The sequence below is a fragment of the Arvicola amphibius genome, chromosome 1 (genome assembly GCF_903992535.2).
Source record: "Arvicola amphibius chromosome 1, mArvAmp1.2, whole genome shotgun sequence".
NCBI classification, from domain to species: domain Eukaryota; kingdom Metazoa; phylum Chordata; class Mammalia; order Rodentia; family Cricetidae; genus Arvicola; species Arvicola amphibius.
The window spans coordinates 113,869,608-113,892,031 of record NC_052047.1 but is presented as its reverse complement, the minus strand read 5'-3'; the positions used below and the strand labels follow the sequence as shown (position 1 = coordinate 113,892,031).

Sequence of the window (22,424 nt, the reverse complement as noted above, 5' to 3'; positions counted from 1 at the left end):
TTTGTTTTAAAAAAAAAAAAACAACCTGTTTTCCTTATCTCTAGTATTCTGCTCTTTTACCAAACCATAAGTTTAAGTTCATACAATATATTTTACATCTTAATACTTGAGTGGGGATTTTGTACATAAAAAGTATAGCTACCAAACTTAGGGAAATTTAATACTGATAAAGTACTTTTGGCAGTTAACATTCACAGGATATACTAGGCTGTGTGTTAAGATCTCTTTAACCCACAGAGCCTTCTCTCAGACACTAGCTATCTAATGGCACTTTCTGTAGCCTGGCCTGTTTGGTGTTCTCTATACTCAGAATCACTTTCCACATCACGTGCTAGATTACTAAGTAAGTAATGGTGAGACCTTCTAAGGGCATCCTGGTCACAATAGGCTTTGCGCAGTTCTTAACTGCTTAGTCAAGATGTTGTCCATTTGTCCACTACAGAGTTTGTATCTTTCCGTTGAAGCTCACAAGCAATCTGTAGAAAGATTCATGCAGAACATGCTAAAATCTCAGGCCTTATCAACCTACTAACTCTGGTTTGAGCATTCATTAGCAGTCTCTTGACTATCTTACAAGTCTTCAACAGGTAACACATGCCTATCTGAATCCATGTTTGGCATGACTGACATGCTCCGCTTTATCTTGATCACTACTATACAGATGTCATGTGTGTTTATTACTTCCTTTAGCTGTTATTCCCTATCACAACAGCCTGTGATCTTACTCTGGCCCTCTCTTTCCTTAGTCGTAAAGTGGGTATTCTCTGTACTTTAACACAAGTAACACATCATGTTCCTGTTCATCCCACACTCCCACTTTGTTTTATCCTGTCTTGTGGTTAGATTAGACTCTGTTCACGAACACGGTATCCAATGAACCTAACTGTTCAACCTTGTCTTTTTACTGCTGTCATAACTGAAGAGATTCTTGGCTTGGATAAAATACATTGGCTTGTACCATTGTTTAAGTTTCTTGAGATTGTTACTCTGCCACCACCATCTAATTTTGGAGGAATGAGAACAGCACAACTTATCCTTCTGAAGTTTCAGGATTCATTAAAATAACTTTCTGATTTACATGAAATACTTCAAAGGGAGACTTGCCATTGTTCTTATTCCCTGAAGGTTTTCCTGGCTTGTAATTTAGTTGTCAGTTTGGGGCATGTTTTTCTTCATATTCTGATACTGGAACACCTTCCCACAGTTCTAATTCTTCACCAACAATCTTTTTCACATCTTTATCTCTCATTTTTGATTTCCCAAAGAATTTCATCTTTTCTTGACAATTTCAATCTAGTCTTCATTTCTGATACTTTACTTTTTAAATTTAATGAATTCAGTTTTCCTGATAGTGGAGGTCCCAGGCTCTCTGTTGCTGGTTTAAGAACTGTTATGGTTTGCTCCTACTGGCATTTCTTCCCTCAGCTTGTACTGGGTAGCGTGTGGAATAATTCTCAATAGAGAGCATCAGGTAGCCTGAGCTGATCAGCATTAGACAAGAGGGGAGGGAAGGGAACAGACACTATAAAATACTGATATCTTTATGACAAGAGAATCCAAAATCTGATCCTCCTGATCCTTTGGGTACAGCACCGTTTAGTCTGAGTACACCTTCTTTATCAGTTTAGTAAAGATTGGTTTCTTGGATACATATACAAGGGAAAGTATGGTCTCCTTTCATTTTTGTAGGCAGCTTCTTTTTTTTTTAACTTCTCCCTGTTGATCCTGAAGCACTAGTCTTTTTTATTCACTTCCAAGGCTGCTATTCCTAATCTTGAGCACTATAAAATTCCTTCCCTACAGCTAGCACCATAGATTATCAGGCTCCAGTCTATGCTCACTCACCGGGCATGGGTACTTCTGAGTGTGCTTCTCTTTATATTTTGCTTTCTTACATATCCCACGTATATGCTCAGACACACAGGCTAGCAGCAGCAATGGAAAGTCTGTTTAAACTTCATGTCCACTTTGCTACTTATAAACAGTGTATTACCCTCCATCTCCTAGCAATGCAGATGCAGTGTTACATGGATTTTACTTCCATTACATCCAGTTCTTGGGCTTTAGGGAAGGATATGTGGAGATATTCCAGAAACCAGATAAAGATAAATTAATGTATCATGAGCTTTGTAAAGGTGTGCTAATAAGGTAATCATAAAATTAAATCAGCTAGTTAGAAAATTTAATGTCATCTCATCTACCCATTTGATAAGTCATATAAATGACAGGCTAACATGGTTAGAGCAATGCACATAATCTAGGCACAACTACAACCAAAGAAACACAGTAGTACCCTAATCCTCTGACAGCCTAACTGTATTCTCCACAGATCCATTTATTCCTTTACTACTTAACATTTGTTTTGTTTAGAATAGGGGAACCAGTATTGAAATGACTATTTTCTAGACTGGACAAATAATAAAAACTGGAACAAAGCACTGAGCACTATCTCTTGCATGATTGATGTAGGAAACAATTTTTGCTGGTGACATACAGCAGCAAAGCAACATGATTTTTTTTAAAAGATTTATTATGTATACAACATTCTGCCTCTATGTATGCCCCCACACCAGAGGATGGTGCCAGATCTCATTACAGATGGTTGTGAGCCACGATGTGGTTGCTAGGAATTGAACTCAGGACCTCTGGAAGAGCAGCCAATGCTCTTAACCACTGAGCCATCTCTCCAGCCCAACATGTTTCTTTATAAATGGTTATATTCAACCATCTCCCTGACAGGCTTTCTTCTGAGTTAGAGAAAGAACTTTAGATACCTTAACCTAAGCCATTCATTCATTCATTTTTTTAAATTTTCATTTCTAAGAAAAGGACACTAATATGATCTGCATTCCCCACTCAGATAGTCCCAGTTTCACTGTTTGTCCCAGTGTGTGTATTAACTTCTATGCATATTTATCATCCGTGGTGCAGTTCTAAAATGTAGTCATAAAAACATTTACATGACCAAGTTTATGTAAATGAAATCAGACACTTTGTCAACTTTTGCAACTGGCTTTCTTCCATATAGCATCATTTCCTGCACATTCATTCAAATTAGTGATTGTATTAACCATCTGATCGTATCACTGCTTAATCAGTATCCATAGCTTATACACACTGCAATGTGTTCATTTACTTGTTAAAGCAAATCTCAGCTTACTTCAGTTTTTGAGTATTAAAAATGCAATCAATACTAATGTACACATTTTTATATGAACATGAATTCATTTCTTTTGGATAAATGGTCCAGAATATAATTACTGGGACTTGTATCAATTATACATTCAGTTTCATAAAGATAGCCTGTAATGCTAAATTTATACCAGCAACATAACCCAGTTTCTCTGCACTGTCATCACCTTTAAATGCCATGATTAGTTTGTGTATATGTCACCTTGAGCATGTGTATAGGTATGTGTCTACATACTGAAGTCAAAGGTCAATGTTACATGTCTTCCTCAATTGTTTTTCACCTTATTTTTAGAGACAGGGTCTCTTGCCAAACATGATTAAGACTGGTCAGCTAGCAAACCTCAGGTATCGTCCTAGTAAACTTTGGATATCTTCTTAGTAAACCTCAGGTATCTATCTTCCTAGCAAACCTCAGGGTTCTTTCTAGAAAATCTTGAGTACCTTTCTAGCAAACCTCAGGTATCTTTCTAGTATGGTGTGGGAAGTTCATCTGTATATGTGTTGCTTTTATTGGTTAACGAATAAAGAAGCTGCTTTTGGCCAATGGCTTGGCAGAGTGTAGCTAGGCAGGGAAAACTAAACTGAATGCTGGGAGAAATAAGGTGGAGTCAGGAGTCGCCATAGGGGAAAGATGGGAGCTGTCTGCTGGAACCTTGCCAGTAGGCAACAAGCCTTGTGGTAAAATATAAACTAATGGGTTAATTCTAGTTTTAAGAGCTAGCTAGCAATACACTTAAGCGATTGGCAAAGCAGCGATTTAATTAATATAGTTTCATGTGATTATTTTGGGAGTCTAGGCAGCCGGGAAACAAACAAGCAGGTTCCTACAAACACTAGCAAACCTTGGGTATCTTCCTTCCTTTTTTTTTTTTGGTTTTTTTCGAGACAGGGTTTCTCTGTGGCTTTGGAGCCTGTCCTGGAACTAGCTCTTGTAGACCAGGCTGGTCTTGAACTCACAGAGATCCGCCTGCCTCTGCCTCCCGAGTGCTGGGATTAAAGGCTTGTGCCACCACCGCCCGGCTTGGGTATCTTCCTTTCTACATCTCTCAGCACTTTAAGTAATTGTGTGTGTCAAAATGCTCAACTTCTATGCGAACTCTGGGGATCAAAAATCAGGCCCTCACACATGACTAGCAAGGGTCATCTGTGTGCGATGGATGTTAATGGTAGTCAGTTGGCACCATTACTTGAATATTTCATCCTACCTTTCCTGAATTATTTCCCTGTCTGTCAAAAACTCAGTTGGGCAAATGTGTATGGATCTATTTCTGGGTTTTCTGTTCAATTATGCCTTTGCCAATACTACAGTACCCCAATAATTGCAGGAATATGAAAAGGCTTTTTATTGCTAAGTAGCATTCATTTCAATTTAGGTAGACCTTTTCTTTCCACTTTACTCTTTTTAAAAGAAATTATGTTGGTTATTATAGTTCCTATTAATATATGCTATTAAAAGTCTTGGTGACTTTCATAAGAACTGTATTACAACCATGTAATTTTAGAAGAACTGATATCTTTTCTGTGCTGAATCTTCAATCAATGAAGATTTCTCCATTTAAACACCTTTTCCAGAGATTTTCTGGTTTTCAGTAAAGGAGCTCAATATATGTGTTTTTTTGTTATTGTTTTTCATTTACACTTGAACTTTATTTTTTCAGGATTGAAAGCAATACTATTGTTTTGCACCTCATTTTCAAATATTCATTGCTAGTACCCTAAATTACAATGACTTCTGAATGTTTATCTTATAGCCTTGTAAACTCATTCTTGTTTGCTTTGTCATCTGCTTGTTTTATATCCACTTTAGGATTTTCTATACAATGTGTATATTAAAAACACGAGGTCAGCTTAGTCCTTGCTCGTCCCACTTATGTGAGTTGGCCACACGGAACAAAGTGCTGAGAACAAGCATCTTTGCTTAGACAATGTAGACAGAATCTTGGAAAGAGTCTTCTTTCTTTTTTTTTTTTTTTTTAAAAAAGAGATCATGTTGAATTCATATTTTGTTCTTAAAATTTTTAGTACAAGTGCCACTGAAACAATTCAAACTTGAAAATCTCTTTTTTCAAAATTTGTCAATTATGAAGTTACACAGGACTATTGAAGTCATCTAATTTGTACTTGGCTGCAGTTGTGCTTAAGTAACCTGTGAGTGACATATTTTTCATCCCAACGTCCACAGTTTTTGTCATTTCTTTTTCTGTTAGTCTTGCTGTAGTGGTTTGAAAACCTGTTTTGAAAGAATAAAATGCTTTACTGATTACCTCTAGTCCCCCACTTTCTTTACTCATCTCTACTCTTTTTAGAAAGTATTATGAGGCCGGGCGGCGGTGGCGCATGCCTTTAATCCCAGCACTCGGGAGGCAGAGGCAGGCGGATCTCTGTGAGTTCGAGACCAGCCTGGTCTACAAGAGCTCCAAAGCTACAGGACAGGCTCCAAAGCTACAGAGAAACCCTGTCTCGAAAAACCAAAAAAAAAAAAAAAGAAAGTATTATGATTACATAACTGCTTTTACTGAGTTTCTTTTGCTTTTGTTTATCCAGGATACATGAATCCTTAAGATTACTGACTTGACACTTTTACCTTTAAATGAACCATCCAATGTTTTCCTTTTAAATGAACCAAACAAAGTTTTCCTTTCAAAATTGTGTCACCTGTGTCTCAAATTTGATGTTATAATTTCATTTTCATTCAACTACAAAAGTTCTTAAAATTCCTATTGAGATTTTCTACTTGACCTGTGATTACTGAGATGCTTACTGATTTTGCTGTTGTTTATTCTTTCCTGAATGTCCACTCTGATGAAATGTTGGTGATATCTTTTGTTAACTTTCTAAGTGGATTTTGAAACTAGAAAAAAAAAAACAAAAACAAAACTGATGACTTACAAATTCTTCATTTGTTCTAGATATTCCTTTGTCAGGTACATGATATGCAAATATTCTTTTAGTTTTTACTCTGTTAATCTCTTTCACATGGGATTTCAAGTATTTGGTTATTTGCTGTTTTCTTTATGCTAGTGGTATTTATGCTAACTTCACTGTGGTTGGAATCATATAATGTGACTTAAAATTTTTATGAGTATTTTTACAGCCCAAGTTTTGGCCTATCAGGACTATATTTTATGAGTATTTAAATGTATACTCTACAGTTGAATGGGGCATTTATTTGATAAATGTCAGATTTCTATCAAACGATGGTACTATTTGATTATTCTATTATTTTTGCCATTTCTGTACGGTTGTTTTACCTATCAACTGGCAAAAGATAAGTCTTTGGAGAAGTTTTGCTTTTGTTTCCATAGGAAATGAGAGTCTGTGGACTCATTCTGGGTTAAAAAAAAATAAGGTTTGATCAAAGAAGACCCCTGAAAAATCTCCAATGGGAACAGATGGCCCAGATCATCCAACATTTTAGAGCACCTCTGTTGCAGTTTCCTCTGAGTTCTACATACAGAACAGCCTCAAGACTGCTGGCTGAGATGATCCTGGCTTACAGAATACTCCAGTCAGTGCTTGACCATAATCCTAAATTTTCTTTAGGTCCCCATAAGATTATCAGCACCCCCAATCAGCAGGGAGTAGCCTAGAAAACTACACCCATATTCCTAAAAAAATGGATTATGGATGCTTGTTTTTGTTTAGATTACAAGTTGTTATTGATAATGGTCAGGAAAAAAAGCTAAACAAAGGTGATTATTAAAATTTCTTGTTTTGGAAAGAAAAAAGGGGAGGTCCTATGGGACAATGGTCTTGTGCCTTATAAAGATTTGTTACTCGTATTGGTTTAACAAAATGGTGACTGGCCAGAAGCCAGGTAGGAAGTACAGATGGGCGACCAGACTAGGAGACTTCTCACAGGAGGAAATGTTCAGTCTGTAGTTACCGCCCAGACACAGAGGAAGCAAGCTGCACTGAGAAAAGGCAGGACAGAGACTTCTGTCTACAAATAGCGCAAAACCCAACCTTTCCTTTGTTTTGTGCCCTCTTCCATTTACAGTAAAACTGTCTTAACCATCTCTTCTACCTACACTAAAACCACATCAGACAGCAGGGTGATTCTGACTGAAACATCAAATATAATTTAGAAGACTCACTATCCGTATTTGTTCCAGACCTTAATTTGGTACTGATCTTCTGCTCCTCAGAATCAGCATGTACCTTTAAATATTAACAAGTGTGCCACAGAGAAAGAAATAGAATTAAACACCCACAACTAATTTCTCTGCTACAGAAATTTCTACAGCATTTAAAATATGTCTTCTAGCTTTCAAAAATTATTATAGGTGCATGGCTCCTGAAATTTTTTTTTAAATCAAATCTGTCTTCCAAAAGGATCTACTGAGTCTTGTCAGGAATGAGTGCTAAACTCAGCCTGCAAGTTGCAGAGCAGAAAAGTACTTCAACACTGGCTGCTATGAATACAGTGAAGATGAGACATGTAGTAGCAGCTGTAATAATTAAAAGATAATTTCATAATGTCTGATAAAAGACCTTTCTTTAATTGGAAGAGATCTTAGCATTCATTACTAAGTCTGCAAGCATGCTAAAAATCCTAAGAGGTGATTAAAAAGATGACTGCAGATGTTAAAATTGGATAACTGGCTATTCATGTTTTAACCTTAAATATTATTCTCAGTTTATTTATGTATGAAAATATTTAATTACCCATATAACACATATTTTAGATTAAAGGAAAATACTTAAATTTTTATTAGAACTTCATAGACTTGTCTAAAAAGCTCCAGGTTTACCTGACTCACATATCTTTAATTTTGTGGCTTAGAGAACAGAACACACAATAAACAGAACACATAATTATCAATGTTGCATGTGCCCATATATTTTTAATATGTAGATTGGTGTATGTTATCTGTAAATATCCACTAAGACAAAAATACCAGTTCACTAAAAATGGCACAAAACAAATTTTAAGAGTTCAATTAAAATTAAGTCCAAATTTTAAGTATAATAAATGATTAATAATTCTTGACTCAATTTTTACAAACCATATTATATCAAATTCTTTTAAAAATGTATGAATTAACAAAATACATAATGGCAAACAGTGGCATATATTTAGATGTTACATAATGCTTGTGGCTTCTAGGTTCTGTAATTGGAAAATAATAAAAAGTCACTAACCTCCACCTCAAGTTTTCTGAAGACAGTATACTCAAAAGAAGTCTTATCTTGGGTCATTTAACCTGCTGTACTTTTCCACAGCACATTCCAGCAAAGTCTACAACGTTTTGAGTTCCTCTGTAAGCCCCACTAGTGCATGTATACTAAAAGTTGTTCTCATCCTGTGTCATAGCTGAACTTCGCCCTTCCTACCGAAACACCACTCCCCCTATTTCAATGCGGGCACTATCTCCTACCTTTGGAGAACTGTACTTAGAAATGTGACACTGGTCACTTCTCCAAAAGTATCCTCCAAGTAACTCTGTCTCTAATATACTCATACAAACGGCAGTAAATCAGCAGGTGAACAAACAATGGGAGGAGATTTAGCTAAGCAGTCCTTTCTGCTGAACACACAAATCAGCTCCCTCAACATCCAAATTATACCAAAAACATCTTTCACAAAAAAAAAAAACAAAAACAAAAATATGTCAAGCAGATAAAAAAGAAAAAAATTGTTAGTTTTATCTGAGATTTCTACTTCTTCAGTATATTTACCAGAGCAATGTCAGTATTTAAAAATTAGGTAAAAATTAGTCACTAAAAGGCAAAATTAATTTTTCAATTTTTTTCAGTATGTTACTTCTACCTTAAATTGTCAAAATAGACTAACACTGGAAAAATAAGAATGAAACACAAGTCAAGGACAACTCAATACACCTAGAATGGCAGTTAGCATTGATACAACTAAAATTAAGCAAGTATTTTCAATTATCACCAGGAAGCAGACTATTAACACAGTGTTGTAAAGGAGACTGATCTTACACTATCCAGAAAAGGGTCTTTAACCTGGATAGTTGTTTTGATTCCCACTGACTGACTTCAAAACGTCTTATTTCTCATCTCCTAGTGCAATATAAAAGCTAAAGGACTTGGGGCTGAAGAGATGGCACAGAGGTTAAAGAGCACTTATTGCTGTTGCAGAGGACCCAAGTTCAGTTCCCAGCACCCATGATGGGCAGGCCACAGTCTTCAACTGCAGCTCCGGGGCATCCAATTATTCTAGTTTCCTTGGGCACCTACACACATGGTTGGAGACACATAAATACTAATAAGATAAATCTTAGAAAAATAACTGAAAAGACTCCATTAACCTATAAGGATCCAAGACGAAACCATACTATTAGTGGTTCTATTTTAGAGGATAAACATGAGACAGTTTTAAAAACACCAGCTTTTGCTAATAACCTTGAGCAATAAAATTACAAAATTCTGTTTTTTAAAGCTGTTTTGGGATGGAGTTCTGTCAACATAGTGCTTGCTGGGTAAGCATGAGAGCTTGATTTGGGTCTCCAGCACCCAGGTAAGTGCTGTCAGTAGTGGCACATACTTGTATCCCATCTCTGAAGAAGGAGAGACAGGATGACTCTGGGCTAAGCCAAATCAGTAAAATTCAGGTTTACCAAGAGACTACTTCAAAAATTAAAATCTGGGTCATCTCTGGTTATACAGTGAGTTCAAAGCCAGCCTGGCCTACATGAGACCTAGTCTCAAAATCTAACTTACTAATAACTAAAGATGTTCTAGCTATCGCTACAGGCTCCCCTAGCACATAAACATGTTGAATAAATGTTTTTGATCACTAATTTTGAGCAGCAACAACTCTTTCCCTGAGTTTCTTTTGTCTAAGCAAATACACACTCGTATCTATCTCAATAAAAATGAGTAAGACAATACAGTGATTAAAATATGGATGCCAAGAAGAGACAGATGGGAAAACTTAGACAAGCTCCCAATTAGACACTCAGCATATGAAAATAGGACATTATCTTTCTGACTTTCAAGTTATACAATGCTTGAGCTATTTCAAGGGACATAGAGGGTCATGGGCAGTTTTCTATGTGTCCAGGCTGACTAGTCACACATACACACTTATGATCATCTTGCCTCAGTCTGGTGAGTGCTGAGATTATAGTCTCATATCAATGTACTTTGCAATTAAGTACTCAGAATAGGTCTGACTCTTAAAAAACAAACGTAAACAAGCCTTTATCGTAAGTCCTAGAGGTTATTTTCCAAATTTAAAAAAAAATGTATAGAACAAATGACTTTTTTATCCCCCGCCCCAAAGAGGCTAGAATATGATTTATAAAACAGAGGTTAAAAAAAGGGTGAAAAAAATAATAAAGGCAAAATAATTCAATCACTTATAGAGAAGATACCTGTTCATACTTCCTCTTCTACGTGTAGCATCAGGATTCACTGAAGGGTCAAAACTCTTCTATATTTTGCTATGCAAAGTACAGGAATGACTAACAACCCATGAAGGTATATCTTAGGATGCTATACATTGCTTTCCTATTGTGTACTCTGTAAAAATACCATATAGTCAGTGGAAGGTACATACCACACTAGCAAACGCTTGGCTGGACCCATAAGGTCGGATGACCAGCGGAATATCAAGATATGTGTCGATTCTCCAGCCCTCATAACCGCATTCCAGACACCTCACGTAGTCTTTCAGCTTGCCTTGATACAGCTCATTTATAAGATCAGCCTAAAAATAACATTCATATTTTAAAAAATATAAGCCACTTTAATACCTAATGTAATCAATGCTTTTTAGAAAAAACACAAGATGATATTGATTTTTAGTATTCAAGTTTTAGAAAGCCAATTAAGATATATCTAAAATCTTAAGGGATAAAAGTGACACTTGAAAAAAATTCACCTGATAAGAAATAAAATTAGATTATCATTAATTTAAAACAGAATGTATACAATTAACTATTTCAATAACCCAAACCAATAGAACTCTCAAGTAGTAAAATAGATGGTGACAACGTCAATTATCAACACACTCTATGTTCTTTTCCTCAGACAGAACGTGTCCTAAGCCACATTTCAGGTGCGTGGTTACAAAGCTAAAGAGCTGTTATGCTTTGACTATTTTACACAAACATCACCAGTCTCACAGTATATTCTTATTTATAAAATTCCACTAATTTGGGCAAATAAAAATTAAATATAAATAATAAACAAAACAATGCAAAAATTTAAGATATAAATTTGAACAATATCTTAAAATTAATTTCCTCAAAATATCATTATCTAAAAGAATGCATCTCTCTCACCTATTTCCCAAATAACCAACTGGGACTCTTCTGACTCAGAGTATGCAGATAATTCCCTAAGTAATGGCCCTTTATATGAATGTCTTGCCTCAAGATTCTTCTACTAACTTTTAGGAAGTCAGTAAGAATGTCCCAGCTGATCTCAATGAAGTCCTGACTCACAGAGAGAGAGAGATCTGAACAAGGAGGAAGGGTAACTTCTGACCTATGAAGAAGAAACAGTCCCTAATACCATCTACATAAAATCACTCAATTCCCACAGAATTATGCAGAAGTCACTGGGTGTTTAAATGATTTTCATCATCTCTCAAATAAAAAACAAGTCTAAGAGAAAACATACTAACAGTTTTCTTCCTCATAAATTCACATCAGCTAAAATGTGCAAGGTGGATCCACACACCTTCAGCCTGGATCCACTGATGCCTACTCTAATACAATTGACTTGATGGACTCGTCTTCATTTTCTTGCCCCATTCAGGCAGATATTCTTATATCTGCATCTATAAGACTTTTCAAAATCGCTCAAAATCAGTGTCCTAAAAAAAACAACTGGTATTTCCCCACACAAAGAAATAATTTATGTAATTAAACATAGTTACAAAACAGTTGTTATTCCTATTTATAAATTCTCTTATATCTTCTATTCACCTTTTGAAAGTTGAGGTATAGACCCCTTAAACCTGATTTCATAATGTACAAAAGGATCCCCACCCCATTTAAAAGATTCTTTTCCAAGCAACCGCATCATTCCAATCAGAGGTCAGGTCCTTAGGAGCTCCTACTCTTTCATCCCTGGGATACTCTATTATACCCAGTCTATATCTCATCCACACTGAATCCCATAGAGCCAAATCACTTGGTGAGTTAAGTCATACAAATAAGGACCCTAAATGTCAAAGTACATGATTACACTTGACTGGGCAAATGAAGATAAAGCTTGATGAAAATACTTTATATGTGGTATTTATTTTTTTTAAAAAAATGAAAACAGTACTTGAAATTATCCCCCTAAACAGCAGATGTGTTGAGTGGAAAAAGACCTTCTTGTGCATACAGACCAATTCCCTTATTTTGATGATGAATGTGTTGGCTAGTTTTATTTCAACTTGACACAAGTGAGTAATCAGAGAGGAGACTGATGCAATTGAGAAAAGGCCTCCATAAGAAGTAGGGCATTTTCTTAGTGATTGACGTGGGGGGGGGGCCTGATCATTGTGGGTGGTGCCACCCTTGGTTGGTGGTCCTGAGTTCTATAATATAAAGCAGGCTGAGCAAGCCATGGGGAGCAAGTCAGTAAGTAGTACCCCTCCATGGCCTCTGTATCATCTCTTGCCTCCAGGTTCCTGCCCTGTTTCAGTTCTTGTCCTGACTTCCTTCAGTGATGGACTATGATGTGGAAATTTAAGGCAAAACAATGCTTTCCTCTCCTAGTTGCTTTCGGTCATGGTGTTTCACCTTAGCAATAGAAACCCTACTAGAACAATTAGGAAGCTGAGGATTGGGGTAGTTTAAAGAAGATGCTTAGGACTCAATCAACAGCAGATGGGAGTCTAGTAATTTCAATTCCAGATGTAGTAGACTGATGCCCAGGTCTTAAAAAATTCCAACAGAGTAAAAGTCATTTTAAGATACCAACTGACTTCTTAACATAATCCCCTCAGCTTGAGAGAGAGAGAAGTTACCTGTTCTGTTTGCTTCCATTTCTGTTCCAAAGCATCAAACATAACGCGACATAGTTCTTGTACATCATGCTGTTGCCAAGCTATTTTAATACAAAATTTAATTAAAATAGTATCAAACAACATAATGAAACATTGCACTACTATTTCAACATAAATAGGAACATATACAGGTCTATTTTAAACAACTGAAAGCGTCTTAAGAACATAGGAAGACATATTACAGCCATGACAAGAGAGAGACAAATAATCAAACCAGTGTTGTGTAAGTAGCTTTCTGGTACTGGAATACTTGTTAGTTTTCATTATAAAGAAATATGTTAGCCGGGAGGTGGTGGCGCACGCCTTTAATCCCAGCACTCGGGAGGCAGAGGCAGGCGGATCTCTGAGTTCAAGGCCAGCCTGGTCTACAAGAGCTAGTTCCAGGACAGGCTCTAGAAACTACAGGAAAACCCTGTCTCGAAAAACCAAAAAAAAAAAAAAAAAAAAAAATGTTAGACACTCCACATTAAGGACACTTCTCTCTGCATCAGACAGAAAACCACAACCAATAAAAATGCAGAACTATGGAGCCCAGTCCTAATGGGTATATCTACAACAGATTTGTAACATCAATTAATGAGAAAAGAGGTCAAAAAGTTTTAAAGAGAGCAAGAAGAGGTATAAAAGAGGGCTTAGAGGGAGAAAAGGGAAGAGAGAAATGATGAAATTATATTATAATATCAAAAAAAATAAATATTTTTAAAGTAACAAAGTAAAAAAAAAAAAAAAAAAAAACTGTCCCTTTTTAGTATTTTTTGCTGTATCTTTATCATACTGAAAAAAAAGGTCAGGAAAAAAAAACTTAGGAAAAAAAACCCCTGTACCATTTTTTTATTTTAAGCTCATTAAAAATAGAAAATACAGTTGAGTGGTGGTGGCTCATGCCTTTAATGCCAGCACTCAGGAGGCAGAGGCAGGCGGATCCCTGTAAGCTCAATGCCAGCCTGGTCTACAGAGTGAGTTCTAGGACAGGCTCCAAAGCTACAGCAAAATCCTATCTCGGAAGAAAAAAAAAAAAAAGAAAAAAAAAGGAAAAAGAAAATAAGAAAATACCAAACCAGGAGGAGATGGCACACACCATTAATCTCAGCACCTGGGAGGCAGAGGCAGGCAGATCTCAGTGACTTCAAGGCTAGCCTAGTCTACAAAGAGAATTCAAGGACAGCCAGGGCTGTTGCACAGAGTAATCTTGTCTCAAAGCCAAGCAACCAAACAAACAAAAAATTAGAACATACTAAACTTAACTATACAAGAACCTTAATTGGTTAAAATTTATCTCTCAGAGTTTAATAACTAAATTACTTTTAACATTCAAGCAAAAATCAGTATGTTTCAAGTAAAGATCATTAAATTGTTGATGTGCTATAGATATGTGATGCTATGGTCCAGAAGTCGCTGAACACTAGAAGTTGTTATCATTAATAGAGTTTTTACCCTCACTGCTATCCCATCCAAAGCTCCTTGTAACATCTGTGGTCTCAATCGCTCTCTTTTTGCTGGTTTGTAACAAAACAAAAAGCCTTTGCAGTTGGTATGGGATGCTTGTCACGGGATCTTCTTCAGATTCTTCAAATTCCCACCTACAAGGATGAGATCATGTTAACTATATAAAATGATTCCATGCTTTAAAACAAAATTAATACCAAAATTATCACATAAGATCTTAATTCTAGGTAATACACAAAGTTTGGATATTAACTAAAACTATTAAATAAATCAGTTTTTCTCTAATTTACAAACTTAAAACAAAAAGCACAAGGTGGCTCTAGTCTGGAGAATGAAAGGCAAAGCTTACTTATGTGTAAGGGTCAAATCTGAATCTGACCAAACTTTGTCTTAATAAGTAATTCACAAAAAATGCAGAGTATTCAAGAACAAAACATTAAAACCCAAACTGGAAAAAACATAAGACAAATAACACCAGCTTTCAATATATACATTTTCAGGGAATTACAAAGAAGAACAGATGGATCTAAAACAGATTAAAATCAATTAAGAAACATATTGATCATTAAGATCAACTATGAGTCTTGACTGGATCTGATTAAACAAATGGTTTAAAAAGTTATATGGTTTCCAGGTAGTGGTGGCGTATGCCTTTAATCCCAGCACTTGAGAGGCAGAGACAGGTGGATCTCTGTGAGTTTGAGGCCAGCCTGGTCTACAAGAGCTAGCCTCAAACTCACAGAGATCACATATGTTTTAACCCTCTCTCTCCTCTATACTCAAGTCACCAGCTTTCCTGTTAGTTATCTTCATGAAAGGCTCTTAGAACTGTCAGTACAGGATCTCAAATTCTATTACAAACTTAAGAGGTTGTAAATCTCTTGGGATTTGCAATTTTGCAATTTAGTCATATAATGTATCACAAGCTCCAAGTTAACACTTAAGTCTATGTCGGCTACTACACAAGAGATGAATATGCAACTTCATCCTTCACTGTGCTGCTCCATGCAGCAGTGCATGCCTCCTAGGTTTATCTGAACTCATCAGATATCAGTGCTGCCAGGCTTCGTTCAGCCACCTGCTCTGAACTTCCACCTATAGTTTCAATCTCAAAGAATCCAGTCCTCCTCTTTGAACCTGTGCCTTAGCCTTCATCCCTATTCATAGTGGATTTCATTGGCTTCCAAAGGATTCTGTATTTACAGCTCTTGGGCTACCATGAAAGCTGCTCTTGTGGCTGTTTCCCTTTCCTCATTGTCTAAAACTGTAATCCAGCTCAACCCTTTCTTCTGAAGTTTCTCTATTTTGCTTTCTTTCTTTCCTGACATACTGGGCTTGTAAAATGAATTTCTTTATACAGGCTCTTGGTGGAAGCTCTGAAGGAGGGACTTGTCCTATTAACACTGTGAACTCTGTGTCTAATAGAACTCATGGTATGCAGTCACATGGTAGCAAGTCATGGAATGCTTGCTACCTCAACAGTCCTGAGGTACTTTTTTTCTACAGAGCTGTAAATTTGCAGGCCACCTTCAGAGTATCAGAATCCATAGTTAAACAAGGACCTGGGATACATACCCACATGCAAAATATGCTGTAACAGGCAATCATCTTGGACTACTTAAACCTTCTCCGCAGGCTCTAGCCCATCGTTAACCTCGCCTTCCAGTGTGCTGACAGCTGTGCTCATCTAGGGGCCTCTGCAACCCACTCTATTCACTGCCATCAGCTACAGTACAGGAGCAAAAGAGACTGGGTCCTCACATTTAAGTGTTGCCTCAGCAGTATTTGTATCTTTAGGAACTGCTTTTACAAAACAGGGTAACAAAAGCAGATAATTCACAGCCATTGTGAGAACTGGGTGGGTATATAAAAGTGCTCCCAAGAGTCCCGACACATTTAGAGAGCACTAACTATTCACTATGACTTCTAAAAAGTTTCCTTGTATACAATGTCAACCGGCCAAAACATACCTACTTCATAACCTATTTTAAGCCCTATCTATTTCACTAAACCATTCATTTCTCCATGTTTCATTAATATCTCTCAGCTCTTGTGGCATTTAACTGACCCTAAATATTACTTAAATTATTTTACAACATACAGATGGTTATTATAGACAGATCTGCAAATTACTTAAAAAAAAAAGATCTTAAGTTTTACTCCTCTGTCCGCCCAAAAGCCTAAAATGTAATTATTACCAGGCAACAAATAATAAAAATGAAAACATTTCTGATTCCACAAGCAAATTCGGAGAACAAGACTACAAATGAGTGTGGGGAGAGACCATGAGTTAGCAATACAACCAATAATATTACAACTTTATAAAGAATTTAAATACATACTTATTTCAAAGATGCCACTTCAAAGCAACAGGAGAAAGAAAAACAATCAGTTTACTCATACTTTAAGAATCTAAATTGTTGGTCAGGTTGGCACACGCCTTTAATTCCAGCACTTGGGAGGCAGACTCGGGTGGATTCTGTGAGTTCAAAGCCATCCTGGTCTACATAGTGAGTTCCAGCACAGCTAGAGCAGCCAGAGCAACATAGTAAGATCCTGTCTCAAAAAAAAAAAAACACTAAAAAACTAACACATACTTTAAGTAGACTAAACAAAAGCACACGAACTGTATTATAAAAATTAATGTAAAATATACATAAAAAATGGCTGAGTTTGGAGTTTACTAGACATGGTAAATGCTTCCATAAAGCATTTTAAAGTATCTGATGTAGTCTCAGAAACATGTATACATATTTAAACAAACAAGCTATGCTGTATTTTAGCTAGAGAGCAGTTTAAAAAATAACACTGACTTCTTAAATTGAAAGGGGGGCGGGAAATGAATGTACAGGTGACATGTCTGGATTCTCTCAGAATCAGACATGGCTTTCCCTATAAAAGCAGTAAAACTATGAATGGGGACATTCATCAGTTTGATTCTTTTCTATCCAGTCATTTTGATTCTTCCTCTCCATGGCTCCCATGTCAGTCTTTCAAAAGCCTTTTGTTCATATATACTATTCAAGATGTCAGTTTATAAAGTAAGAAATATCCTAAATGTGACAAGTAAGTCTAAGAAGGAAAATTCAATTTCATTATTTAAAAACTATACTTTTATCATTAGAACATATTTTCAAATACTCACTTATATAATGCATTCCTAAATTCAGGAGTCATAAAAAGTGTTTGCAAAAGGCTATTTAGATAGCATGTCATCGCCTGGTTTACTAATCCCACATAACCTTTAAAGAGAAAACACAAATACAAACAAATCAGCACTTAAGCAAAAACACTACCAAAAAAAAATAAAAGAGAGAGAAAGAGAAAGAAAAAGAAAATGCATAGCAAAGGGCAACAGTGCTCAGTTGGAAATTTCTGTTTTTTGAGTGAATTAAAACATTTTTTTAAAATCTATTATTCTTTCATGTATTACATCACAACCAGTTTCCCTATACTGTGTCATTAATATGTTGGAAATGTATGATTTTTTAAATTTCGATTTTATAGGGGAGTACAGTTAAGAGAGTATGTCAACCTCAGAAGAGACTTTGAACTTTCGATTTTAAACTTTGTTAAGATTGTGATAGAAGCTGGACTAAATGCATTTTGTATTATGTTATGGCTACAATCCTATGGGCCAGGGAGTGGAATGTGGTACTCTGAATAGGTAGGGACCCCACAAACTCATGTGTTTGAATGCTTGGCCCATAGGGAACGGCACTATTAGGAAGGGTGGCCTTGGTGGAGGAAGTGTGTCACTGTGAGGGGTGGGTTTTGAGGTATCCTATGCTCAAACTACTCCCAGTGTGGGATAGCATCTCCTGCTGCCTGTGGATCAAGATGTAGAACTCTTACTCCATCTCCAGTACCATGTCTGCTTGCATGCCACCTTAGTTCTTGCCATGATGATAAAGGACTACACCTTTGAAACAGCTTCCATTCTTCAATTGAGTGACATCTAGGTTGTTTCCAGTTTCTGGCTAAAGCTGCCATGAACATAATTGAGCAAGTATTCTCACCGTAGGATGGAGTGTCCTTGAGTATATGCCAAGGAATGATATAGCTACATCTTTAGGTATATCAATCAATTCCTAATTTTCTGAGAAACTGTCATATTGATTTCCAAAGTGGTTGTACAAGTTGCACTCTCACCAGCAATGGAGGAGTGTTCCCCATGCTCCACATCCTCTCCAGTATAAGCTATCACTTGTGTGTTTGATTTAAGCAATTCTGACAGGTGTAAGATGGAATCTCAAGAGTCGTTTTGATTTGTTTTTCCCTGATAGCTAAAGATGTTGAACATTTCTTTATGTGTTTCTTGGCCATTTGATAGTTCTCTGTTTAGATCTATATCCCAATTTTTAAAAATTAGATTACTTGGTTTGTTATGTCTACTTTCTTAAGTTCTTTATATATTTTGGTTATTAGCCCTCTGTCAGATGTGGAGTTGATGAAAATCATTTTCCCATTCTGTAGGCTGTTATTTTGTCTTATTGATGATGTCCTTTGCCTTACAAAAGTTTTTCAGTTTCATGACATTCTAGTAATTCTAGCTGATTTTAGTGCCTGTGCTATTGGTGTTCTGTTTAATTCAGGAAGTTGTCTCCTGTTCCAAAGGTTAGTCCCTGTTTTCTTTTCTAGAGGGTTCAGTGTATCTGGTTTTATTTTGAAGCCTTTGATCTACTTGAACTTGAGTTTTTTATGCAGGGCGACATATATAGATCTCTTTGCGTTCTTCTACATGCCAACATCCACTTAGACCAGCACCGTTTGTTGAAGTTGTTTTCTTTTTTCCACTGTATATTTCTGGCTTCTTTATCAAAAATCAGGTGTGAAGTAGGAAAGAGCAACTGCCGGGGGGAGCAGTCTTGAGTTAGAGACCTCCGTGGATTAGAGACCCAAGAGAGGAATCTCCTGAGGAGCAGGCCCAAGCCACGGACATCCACAGACCAAAGCCAGGGTTATCTGCAAAAACAGGAACAAGCCAGCAACCTCCAGTGGAGCAGGCCCTAGCTAGCCAGAAGCCTCCTCGGGACCAGGCCTGAGCCAGTGACCTCAGTGGGATCAGGTCCAAGAAAGGACAACCGGGATTCCAGAGTAACCTACAAGAGGGTCAAGTGACCCGTCACTCCCGGGTGACTAGAACCCCATGGCCTGAATACACCACAAGGAGCAACCATTTGAGCCTTGGCTCCACTGGCACCTGTAAGATTAATCACCAGAGACACAGCCCCAACTACACCAATCAAAGGAAAAGATGGGTAGAAAAGGTAAGAACACACTCAATACCAAAAAGAGCAAAAGATGCCAACAAAAACTAGTGGCTGTACAACAGCAAGACTTGAATGCCCCAATGCAGATGAAGCAGAAGAAATGACCTAAAAAATAACTTTAGGAGAATGTTTGAGGCCTCTAAAGAGGAAATGAAAAATGCCCTCAAATAAATGGAGGTAAAGACAAACAAAAAACTGAAAAACAAACAAAACAAAACAAATACTTTAAAGAAAACTGAGAAAATGCTATCAAACAGATGAAAGAAATGACTCAGGACTTGACAACATAGACATAATAAAGAAAACATAAACCAAGAGACTTCTGGAAACAGAAAATATGGGAAAATGATCACAAACCACAAATGTAAGCATAAATAGCAGAATACAAGAGATGGAAGAAAAAGTCAAGCGCTGAAGATACAATACAGGAAATAAATTAATTGGTAAAAAAAACTCCATTAAATCTAACAAAAGTTTACCACAAAATATTTAGAAATACGGGACACCACGAAGAGACCAAACCCAAGAATAATAGGGATAGAAGAAGTTGTTTAACTCAAAAGCACAGAAAATATATTCAACAAAATCATAGAAGAAAACTTTCCCAACTAAAAGAAAGATATGCAGATGAAGATGCAAGAATCTTACAGAACACCAAATAGACTGGACAAAAAAAAAAAAAAAAAAAAAAAAAACCCACCATATAATGATTAAAATACTAAACGTACAGAATAAAGAATATTAAGAGCTGCAAAGAAAAAAGGCCAAGTAACATATAAAGGAAGACCTATCAGAATTACACCTGACTTCTCAATAGAAACAATGAAAGCAAGAAGGTCCTAGTCAAGTGTTATGTGGACATTAAAAGACCATGGATGCCAGCCCAGACTATTGCACCCAGCAAAACTTTCAATCATCACAGACGGAAAAAACCAAGATATTCCATAACAGAATCAGATTTAACCAATACCTAGCCACAAACCCAGGCCTATACAAAGTACTAGAAGGAAAACTCCAAACCAAGGAAGCTGGCTACATCTACAAAAACACATATAATAGATGATCTTACAGCAGCAAATCCCAAAGGGAAAAACATACACAATAACACCACCACCAACAAAAACTAAAATAACAGGAACTAGCAATCACTACTCATTTATATCCCTTAATATAAGTGGACTCAACTCACCTATAAAAAGATACAGGCTAATAGACTAGATAAGAAAAAAGAATCCATTCTTCTGCTGCATACAAGAAAAGCATCTCAACCTCAAAGACCAACATCGTCTCAGAGTAAAGGGTTGGGAAAAAATTTTCCAATCAAATGGACCTAAGAAACAAGTTTGTACAGCTACCCTAATATCTAACAAAATAGACTTCAAACTAAAATCAATCAAAAGAGACAAAGGACATTTCAAATTAGTCACAGGAAAAATCCATCAAGAGGAAATCTCAATACTGAACATCTATGCCCCAAATACAAAGGCACACTCATATGTAAAAGAAACACTTCTAAAACTTAAATCACACATTAAACCCCACACACTAATAGTGGTAAATTTCAACACCCCACTCTCAACACTGGACAAGTCTGTCAGACAAAAAATTAACAGAGAAATAAAGGAACGAATAAAGGAAAGATATTATGACTCAAATGAACTTAACAGACATCTATAGAACATTCCATCTAAACATAAAAGAATATACCTTCTTCTCAGTACCTCATAAAACCTTCTCAGAAATTGAGCATATACTAGGTACCAAAGCAAACCTCAACAGATACAGAAAAATTAGAATAACCCCATGTATCTTACTGGATCATTATAGCTTAAAATTAGAATTCAACAGCAACACTAATTCCAGAAAGATCACAAACACATGGAAATTAAACAATGCTCATCTGAATCATTAATGGTTCAAGGAAGAAATAAAGGAAGAAATTAAAGACTTCCTAAAATTCAATGAAAACAACCACATAACATACCCAAATTTATGGAACACAATGAAAGCAGTGTTAAGAGGAAAGTTTATAGCACTAAATGTCTACATAAAGAAGCTGGAAAAATCCCACACTAGTGAATTAACAGAACATTTGAAAACTTTAGAACAAGAAGAAGCAAACTCACCTAAGAGAACTAGAAGGCAGGAAATAATCAAATTTAGAGCTGAAATCAACAAAAGAAACAAGGAATAGAAACAATACAAAGAATCAATGAGTCAATGGCACCAAGAGTTGGTACTTTGAGAAAAAATCAACAAAATAGACAAACCTTTATCCAAACTAACCAAAAGACAGAGAGAGAATATCCAATTAACAAAATCAGAAATGAAAAGGGGGACATAACAGACACGGAAGAATCCAGAGAATCATCAGGTCATACTTTGAAAACCTGCACTCCACAAAATTGGAAAACCTAAAGGAAATGGACAATTTTCTAGATAAATATCACTTACCAAAATTAAATCATGAGATAAGCAAATTAAATAGACCTATAACTGATAAAGAAATAGAAACAGTCATCAAAAGTCTCCCA

General features: G+C 36.3%; 1 protein-coding gene across 2 annotated transcripts in view; it reads right to left on the bottom strand.

Moving 5' to 3' along the window:
• Usp47 (ubiquitin specific peptidase 47) overlaps nucleotides 1-22,424 on the bottom strand; it is a 101,126-nt gene that overhangs the window by 36,423 nt on the left and 42,279 nt on the right. For both annotated transcript variants that reach the window (XM_038319622.2, XM_038319631.2), the window contains exons 5-8: nucleotides 17,763-17,859; nucleotides 14,606-14,751; nucleotides 13,133-13,212; nucleotides 10,724-10,873 (exon numbers count right to left, since the gene is read on the bottom strand). In XM_038319622.2, coding sequence (XP_038175550.1) covers nucleotides 10,724-10,873; nucleotides 13,133-13,212; nucleotides 14,606-14,751; nucleotides 17,763-17,859 — 473 coding nt within the window. The remainder of the gene's footprint in view (nucleotides 1-10,723; nucleotides 10,874-13,132; nucleotides 13,213-14,605; nucleotides 14,752-17,762; nucleotides 17,860-22,424) is intronic.